This window comes from Megascapheus bottae, chromosome 6 (genome assembly GCF_031878675.1).
Source record: "Megascapheus bottae isolate mThoBot1 chromosome 6, mThoBot2.hap1, whole genome shotgun sequence".
NCBI lineage: Eukaryota > Metazoa > Chordata > Mammalia > Rodentia > Geomyidae > Megascapheus > Megascapheus bottae.
The window spans coordinates 45,906,494-45,929,636 of NC_143514.1; the positions used below are offsets into that span (position 1 = coordinate 45,906,494).

Consider the following 23,143-nt stretch of genomic DNA (forward strand, 5'->3'; position numbering starts at 1 on the left):
CTCAGCAATTCCACTACTTGGCACTTAACCCAACTGTCCAGAAACAAGGACATACTAAATTGACTAGCACAACAATGTTCATTGCAGCACTATTTACCATAGCAAAGATATGGAACCAATCCAGATGCCCCTCAGTTGATGAGTGGATCGACAAGATGTGGTATTTATACACAATGGAATTCTATGCTGCCATCAGAAAGAATGACATTGCCTCATTTGCAAGGAAATGGGAAGACTTGGAAAAAAATCATATTAAGTGAAATAAGCCAGACCCAAAGGAACATAAGCTCAATGGTTTCCCTTATCTGTAATAATTAGTACACATCTAGAACACTCCTAGCAGAGGATTACAATAGCTCAAACCCTAGATACATAAGGCCAGATAGGATGAGGCTAAATGAAAGGACCTCCAGGATATGGAAACAAGACCTTTATACTGTGTGATTGTTGTTCTTAAAGTACTATGTAATTTCTCATCTCTTTTGTTGCCCCTTGGTTAATCTTACATTGTTACAGTATCTTACCTTGTTCTGTGATATATTGTATATATATTTATTTGTTTATTTGAAATAGGAAAGGGAAGGGGGGAAATAAGAAGATTGGGAGGGGCTAGGGGGAGAGGAATGGGGACCAAAACATGAGAAGGGGTGTCAGTGTATGAGAAGTAATGTACCTTCTATCTGGCGAATATAACTGTAAATCCTCTATTAATTACAATAATAAAAAACATTTTCTGTGGCTTCCACATTAATACAGATGGATATCAGATGCAAGTTGGCTAGACACCACACTCCTACAGTTTCATTTGCACTCTGTTTGTGAGTTGCTTATGAAAGCAGAGCATTCATTTTTTTTTTGTTTTTGTTTTTGTTTTTGCCAGTCCTGGGCTTGGGCTCAGGGCCTGAGCACTGTCCTTGGACTTTCTCAAGGCTAGCACTCTACCACTTGAGCCTCAGCACCACTTCTGGCTGTTTGCCATGTATATGGTACCGAGGAATCGAACCCGGGTCTTCGTGCATGCTAGGCAAGCACTCTACCACTAGGCCAAACTCCCAGCCCCTGAAAGCAGAGCATTCTTTAGTGATTATAGAAGTGGTATTGCTTACTTGCTCAAGGACAGCACAGCAGATTCAGGTATATTTGGTATCACTTCAAATTTACCTCAACAAATATTAAGTCCTTGTTAATAGGGACAAAGAGAAATAAGATGTGTTTCTTGATATTTGCATGATGCTAAGAGTATGTTTCTTAAAAGAAAACTAGAAATATGAGCATATGGTTTAAGGCTGAAGAGCCTTCATTGAGTGCTGGGTAAAGAAACAAGCACAGGATTTATTTATTCATTCATTAGATCAATATTTATTGACATTAATTGCTAGTCTATCATTCTGTGCTTTATTGCTAGGAAATGAGTAAGAATGGAACAATTCTTGCTTTCCTGGAGCTAGCATCCCAGTTAAATAATGTATATTGATAACATTAATATAATATGCCAAGTATCAGTAAGCATGCTGGGAAAAATAAAGTAGGTGGAATTATAGGTGACAGAAAGGAGGTGCTGTTTTATGATATAATGTCAAGGAAGGATTCATTGAGCAGAATCTGTGAGGAAATAGGGAGCCAGCCCTATGGATATTTGTAGGCATAGGATTTCAGGATGCAGAAACAGAGGACCTAAAACGAGAGTATGTTTGTTGTGTTCAGAAATAGCAAGGAAGACATGGTATGAATAGAGCAAGGTTGGTGGGAGAAACCAGTCCACAATGAGGTCCAGAGGACCAGGCCATGGAAGATCATTTCAGGTATCATCAGGACTTGGCATTTACTTCAGGCCAGTATGGTATTTCAAATGGATGTGTGATGATGAGTCTTATGCTCTGTAGTGATCACAATATGGACACTGGACTGTAATGGACAAGAGTCCACATGGGAGGTTAATGAAAGAAGCCTGGTAAGCAATGATGGTGGTTGGAACAAGACACACAGAAACAGAAGTGGGAGTTGGAGCTGTCAGATTTTGAGTTCTTTTGAGTGGTGATAGGATTTATTGGTAATCCCAGCATCTCTGTACCTTTTCTGAGTATATGGGACAATCAAACCTGACTTCATAACACATGCTTTGTTTCATTTGGGCTATTACAACATAAGATCATGGACCAAAAGGTTCATAAATAATAGAAAGGTCTTTCTCCCTGGAGAACCTCAGCTCAGCATGCCAATAGATGTAGTGTCTAGTGAGTGCCCACTTCCAAGTTCATAGTCTTCTTGTTTCACAAGATAAAAGGGCAAAGGGATCATTTACTTGTGTTTTGGAGACCAGGTCTTGATATGTAGCTCAGGCTGCCTTGAGTTTATCATCCTACTTCCCTGGCCTTCTGATGCTAGCGTGACAGATGTGGATTACCATGCCTGCCTTGGGATGGTTTTTATAAAAGCTCTAATTCCACATGAGGACTTTTGTGACCAAATCCTGTCATTAAGGTCTCACCTCATCACATTAGGGGTTTGGATTCCAGCATATAAATTCTGAGGGACACAACCATTCAGTTGATAGACTTAATTTAAAGAAAAAAATGGAGAAAGCAATAATAGAGAAATCTATCTGATTAATGTGTAGTAATCTTCAAAGTCCTGTGTAAGCTAAGGACAGTGTATATTTTCTCTGGAACTGAGCTTTGTACCTTTAAGAGTTTCCTTTTTGCTGCACAAGAACCATAGACCTTGTGTAGCAAAGCCACAGACCTTATATAGAGCTGTAGACCTTATAGCACCTAGGAAACCTCAGCCTGTCTCTAAAGCCACAAAAAATGTATGATTTCTCTTTATAATCCTAGAAATATGTAGTGTAAATGAATGAATTCTGTCTCCTAGCTAACTTTTAAAAGTTTTCAAGTTGTAATTTCATCAAATTGCTGAAGGTCTTCATGGAAGTTAAAAAATGTGCTTTAAAGAGGGCTGTAAAATAATTAAAATATAATGGGTTGTCTGGGTGCTGGTAGCTCATCCCTGTAATTGTAGCTACTTAGGAGGCTGAGATGTAAGAATTACAGTTGAAGCCAGCCAGGGAAGGAAAGTCCATCAGATTCTTATCTCCAATTAACCAGTAAAAACTAAGACGTGACGGTACAGTTCAAATGATAGAGCACCACCTGCGAATAGAAAAGGCCAAGCAAGAGTATGAAGCCCTGGGTTCAAGCCTCCGTACACACACACACACACACACACACACACACACACACAAAATAACAGTGGGTTGATAGTGAGTATGGAGAAAAATGGTTAGAGAAACAAATGTTACTTGAGAGCCATTTATGAAGAAAAACATAGGAGGTATTTTTCTTCTAAAAATAAACTATCCCAGTTCAGAAATTTAATTTGAAAACCTTAGATAAATTCCTTATATCCACCCCCCCAAGTGATTAAATTCAATTCGAAAGCAATAAAATTCTACTACAATATTGGGACTAACTCGGTGATTGAAGTGAAACTGGTAGTTAGTGCAAGGGTATGTTGTTAATTAGAATACACAGTCATAACTCAAAGATTGGAATTCCCTTCTATCATAGTTCTAATTTCTATAATGAAGCAAAGCAATTCCTTTGGCAGTATATGGAATTATATGAGTCTGTATGCTACTCAAGACCATGTTTTAAAGTTTTATATACAGTATTTTTTTTCTCGTTAAATGAGGACAGTGTTATACACAATCATTGAATCGCCTGTCCTTTTGATGTTTTGGGCTCTCAGTCAGGGACATAAGCCTTGAAAAAGTACTTGTAGGCCAGGTGTGATGGCTCACACCTGTAATCCTCGTTATTTAGGAGGCTGAGGGTTTGGTTTAAGGACAGACTGGGCAAAAAGTCAGTGAAACCTTCATCTTAATATGCTGGGCCTGGGTGTCACAAGCGTGTCACCACAACTACTTAAGAGGCCAGAGATGGGAGGATTTCCCTGAACAAAAGGCAAGACCCTATTTGAAAAATAACCAAGAAGGAAAAAGGTCTAGAGTTTTGGCTCAAGTGATGGAAGTGCTTATAAGGCTCTGAGTTCAAACTCCAGTCCTCTTCACCCTCATCTCCTCTTGAAAATGGCAGTAGAGCATGGAGAAACCTAGCCAGAAATAATGGTTTCTGTCACTCAAAATATGTGATGGCTAAAGAACTGAAATTGGAGTATTTGGACCAATTTACCAGGAGTTGTGTAGAGAACAAGATGTAGGACAGAAGAACTAACACCAAAGCTGAGAATACCAATTTTGGTAACTATAACTTTTTAATTAACTGAATGTTCTCCCTGTGATCTTTCTGGATTTCATCCATTATTTTAAAAAATATTATTATAATATGCCAGCATTTAAGATATTTTGAACTTAAATTTTATGTATTCAATGAATGTTATCAATTGCTTGTTTGTGCCAAGTCGCAGGTCTTGTAGCCAGGTAGACAAAGCCATGCTCATACAGCTTATTCTAAATAGGAAAGGTGGGGAGAGGTGGGTCTCTGGTGTCTCTTCTTGTAAGGGTGCTAATCCCGTTAAATCGAGACTCCCCCCTTTATGACCTTATCAGCCTTAATTATCTTCTTTGGCTTCCATCTCCAAGTAGGTTCACCTTGGAGACAAAGGCTTCACAATCTGAATTTGGGGTTTAACAGACAGGTAATGTGTGAGTAGAGATGAGTGGTGCTGGGAAGAGCAGCTTCAAAGGTGTTAGTCAGGGAAGTTGGGCCCTGTGAGGACTCTTGCTTTTGCACAGAGATGAAATGCTGGGGAAGGTTTCAGCAGACAGCCTAGTAGCAGGCTTGGCTTGTTCATGGAAGGATGGGATCTGTAGATCCTGTAGAGCCGTGCAGTTGTATCATTTTATAGTGTGTTGTCACAGGATATTGTTCAGAAAATAGACGTTCTTTTCTTGTTTTGTTTTTAAATCGAGATAACACCCCCAAATTAGAAAAAAAATACCCTGGCTATGTAAATTCTGAGGTAAAGCATGTGTGAATGTCTAGTTAAATATAATGCTGTAATCTACTAGCATTTAAAGAGGATAAATACAGGTTTGTAGTAGTAATATTATTTGTTGTTAATAAGCTGATATGTTGTAATTTTATTTACTTGAAATACTGTGTTAAATTTAGGAAACATCCCACATATTTTGGTTACCATAACAACTGGGGTGAAAAATTGAAGAACAGATGTTGTATCAACCTGTTGATGTTTGTGTGACAGTTTTAAAATTATAGTTACACTGTTGATACTTTAAATTTATGTATATCATAATTTGTCCTTCAAAGAAATACTTTATTGCAGTTTTTGCATTAAAAATTTTTATAAAATGTGAATAGGAGACAGTAAACGAAGTTGGCTTCACAGATTTATTTTAAACCCCAAGTATCTACTTGAGGTATTCATGCCTGCTTCTTTCATCAAGTCTCTCTCTCTGCTATCCATCTTTGGAGATGAAGAGGAGGCAACGATAAAACACCCAGGAAAAGCATTTAACTTGTAGTTGTTGCATAGCATTACATTATTATGATCTTAATTTGAATGACATTTATTTTTTGATGTCCCCCCCCTTTTTTTGCCAGTCCTGGGGCTTGAACTCAGGGCTTAGGCACTGTTCTTGAGCTTTCTCAAGGCCAAACCCCCACCACTTGAGCATTACTTCCACCTTTTTCTGTGTATGTGGTACCAAGGAATCAAACCCAGGGCTTTGTGCATGCTAAGCAAGCACTCTATCATTAGGCCCCATTCCCGGCCCTCTTTTTTAAACTATAATTTTACTGTTATCATTAAGGTATTATACAAAGGGCTTACCATTTCATAAACAGGATAATGAGTACATTTTTTATGGATGATATTTCTTTTCTTTCCCCTTCTTCCAGTTTCCCTCTCCCATCCCTTCCCACAACTTACATAGTTCATTTTCCACATAGTATATACTGAACAGCATGACTGCATTTGTTCATTCTGCCTCTCTCACTTTCTGCCTCTTCCCCCTAACAAAACCCCAAAAGCCAAAACAGACACCATCACCACCATCACCACCAAACAATAACAACCCCCAAATCCCCATGTTTCCATTTGCTGGAACATGTTTTGGTAAATAGTATTTTAAATGTTCAGAGAAGTTACACTTTGGTACCTCCCCTCAGGGTACTCTCTTGTAGTCTGACAGTTTGTGTGTGAATGCCTAGAGTCCTGTATAGGTTATCATGCCCAGTTATAGTTTAGATCTAGTGACTGGCATTTATTTTTAAGTGTTTTTAAAATGCCAGCTTTCAATGTCAGCTTAATTTGTAAGCTACATTATTTTAAATCTTGATGCTCTGACCTACTATATTCCAGTTTTAGGTTTCAGAACCACTCAATGGCAGGCTATAAATGCATCCATTTTAATCTCACTTTATCTTAAATCCTTTAAACTTTCAGGAAGCGAGGGGCTTGAACTCATGTGAAAACCATTCCTATACACTTATAATTGGGCAAAGTAAATGAATAAATTATTAATATTATACCTCTCAGGAGCAGGAAATGTGTTTAACATTACTGTGAAATGTCATTGTTGGCCAACGTACGCAAACATACCCTGTTCACCTTACAGAATTTCATTTTGTCTGACGTGGAGAGTATTGAGGAAAGGCAAATATCATAGCAGCTGCTGTAATTGAATTGGCCTCTGAATCATAGGAAGCCAGTGAGCCTGACAGTAACATTGTCTAAAACCTTAAAAAAAACATTATGGTGCATGTGATGTGTATCTACTTGAGACTGAAATGAATGGGCTATTAGAAAAAATTGCTTTTGGGGGAAGGGAAGAGAAAAACAATATTTTCAGAAAAACATGTCAAAAAGCTGGAGGTGATTTATTCTTCCTCCCTCCTATCACCAAGTTGTCTTGCTTTCTGTTTTCAAAGGAAGCTTTTAATCTAATCACAAAGCCTCCTTCTCTTGCATCCATTTCTTCCCTTTCTGTTAAACTTGGTTACTGTCATGTGCACCTTATAACTAATTGCTGTTTTTCTTGGTGTGTAGAACATAAAGAGTCATACTGTTTGTCAGCAGTTGCTTCTTAAACCCTTGAGTTGTTCTTGGGAATAAATATAGCCAGTGATCTTATGAGTGTTTATTGTTTATCTTGACCTTTAAAAGCTTGTGTATTTGTACGGGTTCAACCTAACATCTTAATCTTATATATATATATATATATATATGGTGGAATAGTCAGATCAAGGTAATGAATAGATCTTCCTGTACTTATTTGGGTATGGAGGTGACAGCCCAGATCTGCACTACAGCAGCATTCAGGTATATAACGTGCATTAACTGTGATCCCATTTCGTACAGCAGCTCTTCAGAACTTATTCTTCCTAACTGAAACTTGGTCTGCTTTGATTGATATCTCCCTTCCCATCCTTAACTCCTCTAGCCTCAATTCCTGGAAGCCACTCTTGTTTAACTTCTTCTTTTTCTTCTTTTTATTTTCTTTTTTGCTGGTCCCTGGTTTTAAACTCAAGATTTTGGCACTCTCCCTGAGCTTTTTTGCTCAAGGCTAGCACTGTACCACTTGAACCGTAGCTTCAACTCTGTTTTTTTTTTTTTTTGTTTTGTTTTGTTTTTTGTTTTTGTAGTTAATTGGAGGCAAGAGTCTCACAGACTTTCCTGCTAAAACTGAGTTTAAACCATGATCCTTAGATCTCAGCCTTCTGAGTAGCTAGGATTACAGGTGTGAGCCACCAGCACCTGATTCAGCTTCTTTGCATTTCACATTTTAAAATGCACATAGGAGGGCTGGGGGTTTGGCCTAGTGGTAGAGTGCTTGCCTAGCATGCACGAAAACCCGGGTTTGATTCCTTGGTACCACATATATAGAAAAAAGCCGGAAGTGGTGCTGAGGCTCAAGTGGTAGAGCTCTAGCCTTGAGAAAGTCCAAGGACAGTCTCACGCCCTGAGCTCAAGCACAGGACTGGCAAAAAAAAAAAAAATGCACATAGGAAACCATCTAATATTTTTTTTTTGTAACTGGCTTTTTTCTCTTAGTGTAATGCTCTTCAGAGTCTTCTTCTGGACAGGATTTCTTTATTTTATTTTATTTTTTCAATGTATAAAGGGGTTACAGTTATATTTGCCAGATAGAGGGTGCATTATTTCTCACACATTGGTATTTCTTCTTATGTTTTTGTCCCCATTTCCCTTCCCCACCTCTTCCCTTCATTTTCCCCCTTCTATTTAAAATGAATAGGTAATCATCTATATAATATACCAGGTAACAAAGTGGGATACTGTAACAATATGAGATTAACCAAAGGGCAACACAAGAGAAGGGTGAAAAACATAATGCATAAAGAATAACAGTTACTTATAATTAACCTCCTGTATCCATGTCCTGGAGGTCCATTAATTTGACCTCATCCTATATGGCCTTATGTATCTAGTGTTTAAGTTATTGTAATCCTCTGCTAGGAGTGTTCTAGATGTGTACTAATTATTACAGATAAGGGAAACCATTGAGCCTGTGTTCCTTTGGGTCTGGCTTACTTCACTTAATATGATTTTTTTCCAAGTCTTCCCATTTCCTTGCAAATGGGGCAATGTCATTCTTTTTGATGGCTGCATAGAATTCCATTGTGTATAAATACCACATCTTGTCGATCCACTCATCAACTGAGGGGCATCTGGATTGGTTCCATATCTTTGCTATGGTAAATAGTGCTGCAATGAACATTGTTGTGCTAGTCAATTTAGTATGTCCTTGTTTCTGGACAGTTGGGTTAAGTGCCAAGTAGTGGAATTGCTGAGTCATAGGGGAGCTCTATGTTTAGTCTTTTGAGGAACCACCATACTGCTTTCCATAGTGGTTGAACAAGTTTACACTCCCACCAACTGGGTAGTAGCTATCCCTCCTGGCTGCATCCCTGCCAGCATCTGTTGTTATTAGATTTCTTGATCATGGCCATTCTAACTGGAGTGAGGAAGAATCTCAAAGTTGTTTAGATTTGCATTTCTTTTATGGCCAGAGATGTCGAGCATTTCTTCATGTGTCTATAGGCCATTTGTATTTCTTCTTCAGAGAAGTTTCTCTTTAAGTCTTTGGCCTATCTTTTAATGGGATGGTTGTTTCTTTGGAGATTTGTTTTGGAGAGATTCAATTTTTTGAGCTGTTGATATATTTTAGATATGAGGCCTTTGTCTGTTGTAGATCTGTGAAGATCTTTTCCCACTCTGTGGGCTTTCTATTTAACTTGTTATGTTTTTTTGCCATACAGAAGCTCTGCAATTTAATGCAGTCCCATTTGTCCAAGGTATCTTTGATTTGTTGTGTTTCTGGGTCTTTATTAAGAAAGTTTTGACCTTTACCAAGAAGGCCTAGTGTATCTCCTATTCCTTCTTGTAAAGTTTTTAGGGTGTCTGCTTTTACCTTGAGGTCTTTGATCCATTTGGAATTAATCCTGGTGTTAGGGTGACAAAGAAGGATCCAACCTTAGCTTTCTGCAGGTGCTTAACCAGTTCTGCCAGCACCATTTGTTGAAGAGGCTGTCTTTTTTCCATTCTATTTTTTTGGTTCCCTTATCAAAGATTAGGTGGCCATAGGTATGTGGGTTGATGCTGGACAGGATTTCTTATGTTAGGAGTGGTTGACTAGGAAATGTGTTAATTTAAAAACTTTATTTAGGCGCTGGGAGTGTGACTTAGTGGTGGACTGTTTGCCTAAGCATGCATGAAGCCTTGGGTTCAATACCTTAACACCACATAAACAGAAAAAGCTGGAAGTGATGTGGTGTCTCAAGTGGTAGGGTGTAGGCTTGAGCACAAAAAGCTCAGGGACAATGCCCAGGCCTTGATTTCAAGTCCCAGGACTGGCGAAATAAACAAAAGAACTCACAAAACCCACTCTGTTTAGGTGTGGTAGTACTTGCGAGCACTTGAGAGGTGGAGGCAGGCTAATATTAAGTTTGAGGCTAGCCTGGTCTACACAGTGAGACCCTGTTTCAAAAGCACCACTATATACCACCACCACTGCCCCTACCATTTTATCATTCAGAGGAGGACTATTTCAATGTTTTATGTTTATTTTTAATTTTTTATTGTAATTAATAAAAGGGTTACATGATATTTGCCAGATAGAAGGTGCATTAATTCACATACATTGATACCCTTTCACATGTCTTGGTACCCATTACCCTTCCTCCTACCCCCAGTTTTATGTTTATTTAGTTTACATTTTTAGTTATTAACTTTAGATTACTTCAAAAATCAGTCAGACTCCAATTTCCATTGAAGGTTTTATAAAGGGATAAGTTAAAGGATAAGTATTTTAAAAACATTTATACAAATAGAAAGTGAATACATCTGAGATTTTGCTCAACTCATTGATTAATGAAGCAAAGCATATTGCAGCAACCCATGCAATGGAGAATTCAAGAATTATAGTGTACAACAAAAAGTCATAAAGTTGGAATAAATCCAAAGGCAGTTGTATTTGAGGTTCAGAATAGATTTTCAAACTGAAAACTCAGGTTCAGTTAGATTGAACCATTGATCTACTAATGAAAAACAGGGCTTTTACCAAAACTACCAGCTTTGGGAAACAGTCCAAAAGAAGATGGTCAGTGACTTTGTAAGTCCATGGGTGTGACTAAGTCAAGAGACTGGACTGGGTTCCCTCATCTCTTTGAAACCTCTTAGGACATTTTGTTAAGGTTTTCAAAATCGCTCCCTGTAGCAGATATAGTTTCCACTATAAGGTCTCTGTGGCAAAACTCCCCGCTGTCACATCTCTAAGGCTGTCATTGGAGGATGGACAAAAGCTTCTGGTTTCTAGTAAAAATCTCAGGCTCTTGAAATTCATGAACAAAAGAATTTCAAGCTATCTCTCAAAAAGGAGAGTCTCACAAGGTAAAAGTTTCAGCAAGAATTCATTATAGTATAACAGGGCTAAAGTAAGGAGAAGTAGGAAAGAGAAACATTTGCTGTATCCCACATGGGAAATGAGAGTTGAATACTCAAAATGATTCTTCCTAATCAGCTTTTATACTTTATGAGATACAGTATATATATATATATATATATATATATATATATATATATATATATATGTGCCGGGGCCAGCCGGCAGCGAACCTGGATTCCTGAAATAGGGGGCAGGGACTAGGAAAAAATAGAAGAGAGACAAACAGATGGGGTTCAGGAGGACTACAGCCCAAGTCAGCAGCCCAAGAAGGCTGTGAGCCTAAGACTGCAGCCTCGTGTATTTTCACATGGAAGCTTATACACTTTCTTGAAATCAGGGAACTGCCAGGGGTTACATTCATATGGTAAATCTCAGATCAGTTAAGCAGGACAAGGCCATAAAACAATAAAGCAATAAATCAATAAATCAAAGACATCAGGGAGTTCACAATACAGACAATGTAGCTCAGAAGTTCCTAGGCGTGGCACCAGCTCCCTTCTTAGTGTGGTTATCTTATTCAGATGTGCAGATTCAAGGGACAGCCTGGCTCCACACTCTGGCTCCTAACATATATGTACACACATATATGTATATATACATACATGTAGGTATGTATATGTATATACATATGTGGATATGTATATATACATGCATATATACATATTTGTGTGTATACACAGACAAGATTGTCCAAGGATTAGGACAATCATTTTGGGTGGGTAAGATGGATGAGGCTTACTTAAATCCAGGTAAACTTCAATATATTCTTCTGCCAAATAGTTCTTTTATTCTTTTGTGTTTCTTCCCTGATTTTTTTTTTTTTACAGTTTTAAAGGAGAAAGGAGACTTAGCCTTTTCTATGTCTCTCAGGTTTGTAACTTAATATTAAAAGGGAGGTATACTGTGAGGAGAGCTTACCTGATTTTTGATTTACTTCCTAGGTTTAACTTTTGAATCTAGCTCCTCCTCCTCTTTTTTGGGGGGAGAGGGGGGAGTACCTGTTCTGGGGCCTGAATTCAGGGCCTGGTGGCTGTCCTTGAGCTTTATTGCTCAGGTCTAGTACTCTACCACTTGAGTCACAACTCCATTTCTAGCATTTTGGGGTATTTAATTAGTGATAGGAATCTTACAATATTTCCTGCTGGGGCTGGCTTCAAACTGCTCCTCAGAGCTCAGCCTCTTCAGTAGCTAAGATTACAGGTTTGAATTGTTGGAGCCTGGCTGAGTCTGGCTTTTTTTGATATTTGTTAAGAAGAATATAGCTTCCCTGTCTCTTCACCTGTCTACCTTGCCTCCATGCTTAGGAATGAGTGTTTTCTTTCACTGCTTTTTTTTTTTTTTTAAATCGTTCTGCAGCCATTTTGACTTTTATCAGTAGGCAAATGGCAATAAGAAATACAAACAGGCTGGGAGTTTGTCCTAGTGGTGGAGTGCCTGCCTAGCATGCACAAAGCCCTGGGTTCAATTCCTTGGTACCACTTACAAAGAAAAGAAAAGTGGTGCTATGGCTTAAGAGGTAGAGTGCTAGCCTTGAGAAAGCCCAAGGACAGTGCTTAAGCCCTGAATTCAAGCTCTTGGACTGACAAAAAAAAAGAATGAAAGAAAGAACGACAAATACATGAAAAACATTCCATGCATGGTGTAGTAATCAATCGGTATTATACCAGACATAGTTCCTTTCTATGAACAACTTTCATTTACATTCTTATTAATGCATTACAATGTGAAGATATTAATGTGAATATTATAATGTGAATATAGCTCAAAGACGATGAAAGTTAGTGATAACTAAGAAAAATACTTAATAGAGTCCCCTAATGATTGTTTCTGCCCATTTCTGTTTCTGGCTTCAGTTTCCCTCATCTTTCTTTCAAGGAAAAGGTGCATCAGTGTGTTTTTACCATTAAGTAGACATGTAAGAATTATCTTGCGACATTTTTGTGTCTCTTAATGCAGTAACACTTTTCTCATTCATTTTGGTTAAATATGTTACTTAGTCTTTGGATAGCAGGTGTTGCTTCTAAACTCTCTGGCTTTAAAAAAGAATATGCTTTGTTTTCTGTAATTAAGGGTGAGAGTTGGAAATAGAGGCAACAGTCTGGCTGAAGGCACTGAGTTCACCCCTTGGTGAAAGCAAAGCCAATTAGCATAGCCAGGAGATCAGAGTGTAGGAAGGTTAACTACCTGCAGCAAGTATGAAGAACAGCTTGCTGCTCCTGCAAGCATCCGTGATTGCCCTAAAAGCACCCTCCTAGCCACTAACAGTAGTAAAGGGACTGCTTTTATTTTCCAGGAGAAGCATTTAAAACTCCCAGGAGCCACTTAGAACTAAAATCCCGGATATAAACCCAAGGTTCAAGTTGTAGAAATGTAAAAATGGACTATAGAGATTGGAAAAGAAGAAGGAAAGAGGTTTTCTTTCAATACTTCTTATTTTACTTTTGATTAGGATTTTTATAAAAATGTAAAGATAATGACTTGAGCAATTTATTGAACACCTATATTTTCCTTGTTCATATTAGGTAGTATCAACTCTCTTATGCTTCCTTTATCTATTCTTTTTTTTTTTAACCAGTCCTGGGGCTTGAATTCAGGGCCTGAGCACTGTCCTTGGGCTTTTCTCAAGGCTAGAGCTCTATCACTTGAGCCACAGCACCACTTCTGAGTTCTTTTTCTATGTATGTGATATTGAGGAAACAAATCCAGGTTTTTGTGCATGCTAAGCAAGCACTCTACCACTAGGCCAAACTCCCAGCCCCTATTCTTTCCTTTTTTTTTTTTCTTCTTTTTTTGTTCAGATGTATTTCAGTGCAAATCACAAGCCTCAGGGTATTTTGTTTCTAATTTCTTTATAAAAGGAGAAAGTAATTTTTTTTTGCTCTGCCCTTAGTTGTTCTTTACAGGTTTTCTGTAACAAAAAATGAAAAAAATAAATAGAAGTTTTTTGATGGGTATATGTCAGATTTGCTTAAGAGATTCCCAGAAAGAAGGTTTGAGGAGAGTTTTAAATAGTATCTCCAGCTGACAAGTAAGAGGATGTGAAAAGTTCTGGAGGAACACAAACAACAGGAGTAAGGTTTGTTCTGGAACTTAGGTCAGTGCCTTTTCCTTCTTTTAGCAGAGGAGATTTTCTTTACAGATGTGAATTTCTCTATCAAAAGGACACTTTGTTTTATGCCTTCACATATATATGCTGTTTCTCCAAATAACTATTATTGCTGAAGAGGAGTATTTGGTGTGCCATATTCTGGTCACTGGTGGTTATATTTTAGGATGACATATCCTGAACTCACTTATAGGTTCCTTAGGTAGGCTGCTAATTAAATTGATGAAATAGATTGACAGAAGGAAAAAATCAGATAAAATACACACACACATACACACACATGCACTCACGCACATGTGCACACACTGCACACACACCCAAGTCTCATAGATGAGACTCAACAAAAGAATTACATGATTAGGGTTTATCCTGAGCTATGGAAAGGAACAAGTCGTAGGAAAGGATGAGGACACAGTTATGGTAGGGAGGAAATGTTTGTGAATATAGTTATTTTGTTATGTAAATAAGACATCTCTTAGGAAATAAAAGGTGAAGATTAGGTGATTATTTGATCCTGGTCTAGTCTCCTGATAAGATTACCTAGAAGAGATTCATGAGGACAAATTAGTTCTATCTGCCTGTTCAGATAGAGGGAAATTGGACAAAGTTTTGCCTTTGTCCCACTGTTTTCCAAGGATCTCTGTTCAAAGTAATCATCCTACCAAAATGCTATTTTCAGGTGACATTTCTTGAGCTCCTTTATCATCAACTGTGATAAGCATTTCAGAAAGTAGTTTCATTTTATACCATGATCATAACATTATCCTAATATACTGATTGAGCTTAACGTGATTATAGCCAACTTCGGTAAAAACTGCGGTGACTGTTCCTGAGTCACCCTGGTTGGTTTTTCCCTTCATAGATTACCAGCGAACTATAGACAAGACCATTAGAGTATATTGTAGAGCCTTAAAATTGGCTACTGGTGCCAGGTAGGCACCTAACTGGTATGAGCTTAAGGTTAAGTGAGATAAATTCTAACTGGGACAAAGTCATTTTTGTTCTAAGCAGAACTGTGGGATTCTAGCTGGTCTTGTGCACAGGGCCACACTCATTCAGGCACCCTAATGAAATACCACTGTGTGCGATCGTAGTTGTGTCTTCACCTGAATATCATTGCACCTTGGGACTAGTGCTCATCAACTGAAGCTGGGCTGTTTTCGAACTCTGGCCTAAGTAAATTCACAGTAATGCCTACGTAGGTTTCTCTGTTAGAAAATATACCTTTACAGTTGTTCAAATTAGGACCTTTATGATCCACACACTGCATTTTGTCCTTATGTTTCTATGCCTTCTTGACATGAATACAATACATCCCTTTTAGCTATAAACATGTCCTTTACTTACTGAGTAAATCCATTCCCACATTGTAGAGTCTAGATTTATGTATTTGCTTCTTTGTATTACCATCTGCTTTTTCTTTATACCTGCAAACAGTATTCAAATTTTGGTAGTTATATTTTATAGGTATTAAAAACTCTGCATCACATTGCTTTGTACTAGAAGTCCTCTTACTGTCTGTCTGCTCCACATACAGTGATGTCAAAGCCTACCAATGGGTTTAGATGGGGCCAGTCCTACCTTTCCCTCTGTTGGAAAGGTGGTTTTCACTCATACATTCAGCAAGTGATTGTAGGGTATAATTTGTACCCAGAAATTACCCGTTTCTCCAAGAATTTGAATTTTTTTCCCTTTTGATTAAGGATTATCTTCATCCTCTATCTCAGATGTATCCAAGTGTGTGACTTGAGGCAGAATATATGTAAAATAAGGAAGAATCATCTTAGGCCATCCAAATCAATTGTAATTAAATAATGGACCTTGAATCCCTTTTTCTCTTCTTCTAGAGTAGATCTAAGAGGTAGATAAAGAAATCAGTATGATAGTAAGTATACAAGAAAGAAAGTTGAAACAGGACTGTTGGAGGTAATTTTACTTAAAAGATTTATTGAATATTTGAATGTCACTCAAAAAAACAATATAAGGGCTCCATGTAAACCAAATCGAATAATAACAATGAAAGAGAAAGCCTGTAAAATGCTCCTTGTCTCCTGGTAAGTCTTGAGAAGAGGAAATTATAAAGAGCAAACCCAAATCTCAACTCTCATATACATTTGAAGAAAAGGTTGGTCTGTTGGTAAAGAGGCTTCATTGGCAATCATGACAGGAAGTACAAACACAGTGCCTCTGGAGCTGTCAACAAAGGCCCAGCTTAATCATCTGGAAAGTGAGAGGCACAAGGAATGACCACAAACATAAGATACATTTATTTTTGAAAATTCCTAAAGTTGTGAATACAGCAGAGAAGTTGTAAAACTTTTAGTGGAAGCTGTAACAATTCTAGATACCCCAGAGCAAAGACTCATTGATGTGGAAGACAGAAACATAGCACAACTGAATTAAAACACTTGAACCAGGAAATGTCTGGAAAAGGAAAGAATGGAAAGAATCTAAGCTGCACATAGTAGTAAGGAAGACAAATACATTGATTCCTCTTCTCATGTCATCATTTTTTTAACCATGATATCTATCACATTTCCAGGGTAGATAACATTTCTCAGGATGTGTTTCAGGATCTCAGAGTATGATAAATGCTTGAGCAAACCTGGGACTGCAGAGTGCACATATTTAAATTTAGCAAGTTTTAAATCTTGATTGCAAAGAATGATGCTGCATATCATTGTTTTTTGAAGAAATTTCAAAGTTTAAGATGAAAGAAACAGGAAACAATGAAAGTAGCACACTTTGTTTGGTTCATGATCTAGCCAAACCAACTTTTCTTTCTATTAAGATAGGAGATCCTGGATGTGTGACACCCAGAGAAACATAACAACGTATCAGCAGAACTCTGACAGCCAAGGACTAGACTAGACTAACTCTATCATTTGTTTATCTGTAATTATAGCATTTTTATTATAGTATGCCATTGGGAGAAGTTATGAATTTAATAAAACAAATTCATTCAAATAGTATGAAAAATAAGATTTAACTGACAAAAATAAATGCTACATAAAAGTATATTTTCAAAGTGCACCTGCATTTCTTTGTTAAAATCATGGTCTTAGAAGCTAGGCGCAGTGGCTCAAGTCTATAATCTTAGCTACTCAGGAGCCTGAGATATGAGGATTGTGTCAGCCCAGGCACTGAAGTCTGTGAGACTCTTATCTCCAATTAGCCACTAGAAAACTGGAAGTAGCACTGATGCTCAAGGGATAGGGTGATAGCCTTAAGCTGAAGAGCTCAGGGACAGCGCCCAGTCCCAGAGTTCAAGCCCCCATGACCAACAAAAAAATAAATAAATAATTGCGGTATTGTAACAGAGAAAACGTACACGTGTGTGTGTGTGTGTGTGTGTGTGTGTGTGTGTGTGTGTATAAAAAGACTGTGGTCAACTAGTTTATACAATACATTAACATTAAGAAAATGAAAGTTATGAGATGTTGTCCACATAAAAATTTAAATATGTTAGAAATTTTAAACAATGCACATTTATTCCAATAAATTTGATAATGATTTAGTTAATATTTTCATGGGTTGGTGCCAAGCCTCTGTTCAAAGAAAAGTGTATCACTTTTAGGCATTTATATTAACTAATAAGAGAAAAAGAGAACTACAATAGAGAACTAAAAAAAACAACTTCAAACCAGGAAAATACACTCAATGAAGATAAGCAGAAATAAGCAAAATGATGACTTGATTCTTTGGGAAACTTAGTTAAAATAGCATGCATTGGACCAGTTAGACAAAGAATAAAATACAAATGGGATCAAGGAAGAAGTAAAGTAGTATATTGGAAAATATTATTTTAGTTAATGATGTTAACTCATGTTAAATTAAAAAAGATAAATTACTGCTTATGCGTGTGTGCATGTGTATACTTGTGAGGTGTGTGTGTGTGTGCAAATTTCCAGAGTAGATGCAGCTTGAAGTTGAAATTACAGTAAACCAGAATGAACCTGCTTAGACTAACTTTGGAAAGAGAGACACAGTGTAAATAAATCAAGTTTTTTTTTAAAAAAGTTAAAAACTAGAAGGCCTAACAAATTTGTAAAGAACAATACCTAGCTCTCATGTGGATTGACTTGGAGATTTTTTTTTTTACAAGTCCAAAAAGTAATTATCTAGGACAAATCAATTGTAGCCTCAAAATATAAAAAAGAAATGCCATCAAGTGATTCATTTTATGTCCTTTGGTGAATATTATTTTGACAGTTTGGTAGACATGCCTTTGAAAGAATTTATGGATTGAGTTTATTTAGTCAGTGAACAAATACCATGCTACATTACAATAATGATTTATAATGAGTAAGTAATTTACCTTCGATTCATAGACGACATCATGAAAGAAAAGCAATTACGTCATATGAGGAAACTCTCCACCTATCCCTTCAGCCCTCTCCTTCCTTACTCCCTTCATCCTATCTAGGAGAGCACCTCTGACTTCCTCCGTGACAGCCATTTCCTAGTACAGCTCACCAGCATCTCTCTTGTGGTTCCTGCAGCCATCTCCTAGTTTAGTCTCATCCATTGTTCTCCTCAAGCCCTATTTTCAGCCACATAACCAGAGTGATCTTCTTTTTTTCCCCTTTATTTTATTTTATTTTTGGTTGTCTATGAGGCATGAACCCAGGGCCTGAACCCTGTCCTTGAGCTCTTTTGCTCAAAGCTTGCATTCAAGCACTTTGGATCACATAGGTACTTCTAGTTTTCTGCTGGATAGTTGGAGATAAGAGTCTTATGGACTTTCCTGTCCAGGCTGGCTTTGAACCATGCTTCTCCTGAGTATCTAGGATGATAGGTGTCAACCACCAGTACTCAGCTACCAGAGTAATTACTGTAATTTTCTTGCCTTCCATGCTTTTTCATTTCATTCAGTCTTTATATCACATAATTTGACCATGGTCTATTTTTCCAACTTTAACATCTGTCTTCCTCTCCTCAACTTGTTTTCCTCCTTTTCACAGCCACTGTACTCTCTGATTGCTTTGCCCAACGAATCCTTTCTTCAGTTCTCCACACAAATGTCATCTCCTTGGAGAGGCTTTCTTTGATCTTTTCATATAAAATAGCTTTTCTTCCTTGCAACCAGACTTCATTTTCTGACATGGCGCATTATTCAGTCTCTTCATGTGCTTAACTAAAATGATCTTGTTTACTGTTTATTGTCTGCTTTCTATCCCAGAATATACAGTCATGGCCTCTATCCTTAATGCCCGTGAGTTTCTGAGATGCCCAGTGAATATTTAAGTGACTTCGTAATGTGTAATAATAGGAAAAATAAGCAATAATTGTGGCTAAAAATAGAAGAGTTGGCAGTAGAATTAGATAGCACTTCCACTCCCTTAGAGAACATTAGCTCATAGGAAATTATAGTTAGCTGTGGGGAAAAGATGTTCATAGGATGTTGTAGTATAAAAATAGTAGGCTTAGGAGACTTACTTTTCATTCTGACCTAGCTAACTGTGAGAAAGAAAATCCAACCCTTGGTTAGAGTGGAAGTCATATTAGAATTAGTAGCAATTTTTCTTGGGTTTTGTGTTTGTGTGGGTAAAGTTCTGTTATCTTGCTTTCTTTCCTCACCTTCCTTATAAGACACTTTAATAATAAGTATTATACATTCAATATTTTAAAAATGATTCACATCATAACATTGGTCTAGACAGCTTACCTAGAATATCTGGCACAGTACAAGGCACAAGATGAACAGAATCTTCTTAGCTTTTAGTCTGCTGAATTGCATGTGAGCATCAAATCTTCCTTGGGATTCTCTAGACCATATATTCTTGCTTTGAGAGTCCCTTCCTGCTTTCTCATAGACTGTAAATTCTTCAGGCAGTTTCCCTATGGCATTTATCATAATGACTTATTCATAGCCTAGTGTTCTATAAATGTTTGCTTAACATTCAGACTGCATTTATTAAGTGCCTTTTACATGCAATGCATAGAGTTAAGCAGAGAAAAAAAGAAAAGGAAATGGAAAGGCATATTCTAGCTATACTCTGGGAAAATCCTGTTCATTTTTGAAGAGATGAAGAATGAAGGTATGTCTAATATGATATATTTGAATTTATGAAAAGAAAAAGACATTGGAACCATGGAATATAATAACGTAAAACTGGAATGGAGAGTGAAAGAATAAAGAAAAATATTGTTTCAAGATATCAGATAAAATTTTGCTAAATCAAAACGTTATGTGAAGAAAATACGTAGTCATCTATAACAGGTTATAGCTTCATAGCAGGAGGAAGGAGTTTGCACAAAAAGACAATCCTTATGGAGAATATGTTGTTGTTTTAGCCATTAAGGAAATATTACTGAAGCATTTTGAAATGGCATAAATTTAGCAAAATGAAAACACTTAAAAATGTATCACATGTAGACCTTTTTATTCATTACCAATAAAAAGCATGTTGGAAAAAGATATTAAAACTGAAAATAGAACCTAACCCTAGCTTTTTAAAATTCCAAGTCATTTTCTTTAATAATAAACTTATCTTTTCCCAAACAGTTTGAGGTTTACAGAAAAACTGAGGTCGTAAATAGGTTTCCCATAAACACCAGACTTCATATAGACCCTTCCATCTAAACCAAAGCATTTATTACATTGGGGTCTACACTGACCTGTAATTGTCTCCTGAACTGCAGTTTACATTAGTATACACTGTTGGGAATCTTTACTCTGTGGGGTTTGATAAGTGCCTAACTACATGTATCTACTTTAGTTGTTTCCTTAGAACAGTTTCATTGCCTAAAGTTTTTTTTTCTCTGCCCACTCTTCTTCCACACCAGGCATTCACTATTCTTTGTTGTCTTTATGCTTTCTCAGATATGTCTTAGCACTATGCATTTAAATTTCCTCCATATATCATGTCATCGTCTTCCTAAAGACGAGTAATACTTTAATATATGGACGTAACACATGTACTGAAAGACATTTTTTTAAATTATATTTTATTGTTGGGGTGATGTAGAGAGGGGTTGCAGTTATATTTGTCAGGTAGTAGGCACATTACTTCTTGAACATTGATAACCCTTCCCATGTTTTTCTCCACTTTCCCTCCCCCCACAACTTCTGGGGGTTGTGGCTCACGTGGTAGAGTGCCTGTTTGAAAAACATCTTGAAAACTTCCAAATTCTGATAAAAAAAAAAGGTGTGCTATTCTCCAAGCCAATTTTCATTCTTTGCCTGTCATTCAGCTTCCCTGGGAGCTCAGTTTTTTTTAATCCATAAAATTAATCTGATGGTATCTAAGGATTCTGAGGTTTGAAGTTATACAGCTATTTAGATAAAAATCATGAGATCATATTGTCCTGATCACGCTGAATAAACTAAGGTATGGTTGTATATTTTAATGATATTGAATGTTGGCAATGTCTTTTTTTGGGGTGGGGTTTGGTATAATGGTATATGTCTGTTATTGCTTACTACTCAAGAGGCAGTAGGCAGGAGGATCACAAGTTCAAGCTTATACTGGGCAAAGTTAGAGACCCTGTCTCAAACCAAGATACAAACAAAAGGGTTCACTACATGGCTGAAGCATTAGCATGAGGCTTTATGTTCAATGCCAAATCTTTCAAAACAAAACAAAAAAATTTTTCTGTAAAAACAGATGGGTCATTTTTACACAATTATACCATTTTTTTTTGCCAGTCCTGGGCCTTGAACTCAGAGCCTGGGTACTGTCCTTCGGCTTTCTCAAGGCTAGAGCTGTACCACTTGAGCCACAGCACCATTTCTGGCTTTTTTTCTATGTATATGATACCGAGGAATCGAACCTGGGTCTTCATGAGAGGTAGGCAAGCACTCTACCACTAGGCTAAACTCCCGTCCCAATTATGCCATTATTTTTTACACAATTATTACTCTTTGCTAAGATCTTTCTCTTTTAGGGATTATCAAGTCAGCTGAAATGGAGGTTGACAAATATGATTTTTTTTCAGAAAAGAAATAATTTCATAGCAGGGTAATTTATAGAAGCCAAATAAAACAGAATAAGACTATTGGAACAAGCTATATGTTATGTAGCAGAGGAATATAAAGTAATTTATAAAAGGGCCCAAGGCCACCACTCTGATTGATGTGTGCCTAGTCCTTTCCTCAATGTGATGGTCTGAAAATTCACTGCATATCAGGAGACCAAACACATGAGTTCAGGAGAAGAGTATTTATTGAGCATACAAAAATGTATGCTCAATACAGCCTTTTGGGGTGGTTACTGCAGATAGAATTGCTATTGTTTTAAAATATTACTTGAGCAATTTATGAAAAGTAACTCTACCATTAATGTATTTATAGTTGTGATTTAAGATTAACTTATCTTCTAAAAATGCAGAATGTTTTGCCACATTTGATTCATTTGGATAGAGCCTGGTGGGAATTGCTTTGTATTCTTTCTTTGTAGGCTCTGAAAATTAGAGAGATCTGTAATTGCCCACCCCTTTCTGGACCTGACCCTCGATTACTCTTCAAGCTCACCATGAAGCATATTCTTGAAGAACCAGAGAAAGAAGAGGCAGATGCTGCCATTAAGAAACAGAAAGTAGATGCAATTCCCATTCAAAAGCAGGAACAGATACCACTAACATACATGGTGCGGAAAAGAACTAGAAGCTGAATTAAAATTCATGTGACTTGAGATATGTATAGAATACAGCAATTATCATTTTTATTTTACTTTTTTTTTAAATGATGCTTGGAATGAAAAAAATAAGGATATTCAGGGTCAAATCATGTATCTTACAGGTATTACTAAATTCTACTAGGTTTTTATTTTTCATGAAATATTGATGGCATTTTAATCTATTTTGAAATATCTTCAATGGGGAAATGTCATGGAATAAATTTATATATTATACATTTTACTCTGTCTCATACTTGCTTTTAATTCAAATGCAGACACTGGTAGATAGGGAGTCAGAGCATGTAGTCACTTATTGTGGAGAGGCTCCTGCTGAGCCGACACTGGACATCAGAATCTGGGTGGTTATGATGAACTGGTAAGCTGGTGGGGCTGAAGGCAATCTGATGGCAGAAAATCATTTGCATTCATACAAAAGGGGACCATGGGACAGAGAATTTCCTAGTATTCATC

At 37.2% G+C, this 23,143-nt stretch overlaps 1 protein-coding gene across 1 annotated transcript in view; it reads left to right on the forward strand.

Annotated features, from left to right (window-relative positions):
• Nucleotides 1–22,913, forward strand: part of Oma1 (OMA1 zinc metallopeptidase) — a 59,300-nt gene extending 36,387 nt beyond the window's left edge. The window contains exon 9 of the mRNA XM_090333739.1: nt 22,454–22,913. Coding sequence (XP_090189865.1) covers nt 22,454–22,666 — 213 coding nt within the window. The 3' untranslated portion in view covers nt 22,667–22,913. The remainder of the gene's footprint in view (nt 1–22,453) is intronic.
• The last annotated feature ends 230 nt before the right edge of the window (nt 22,914–23,143 follow it).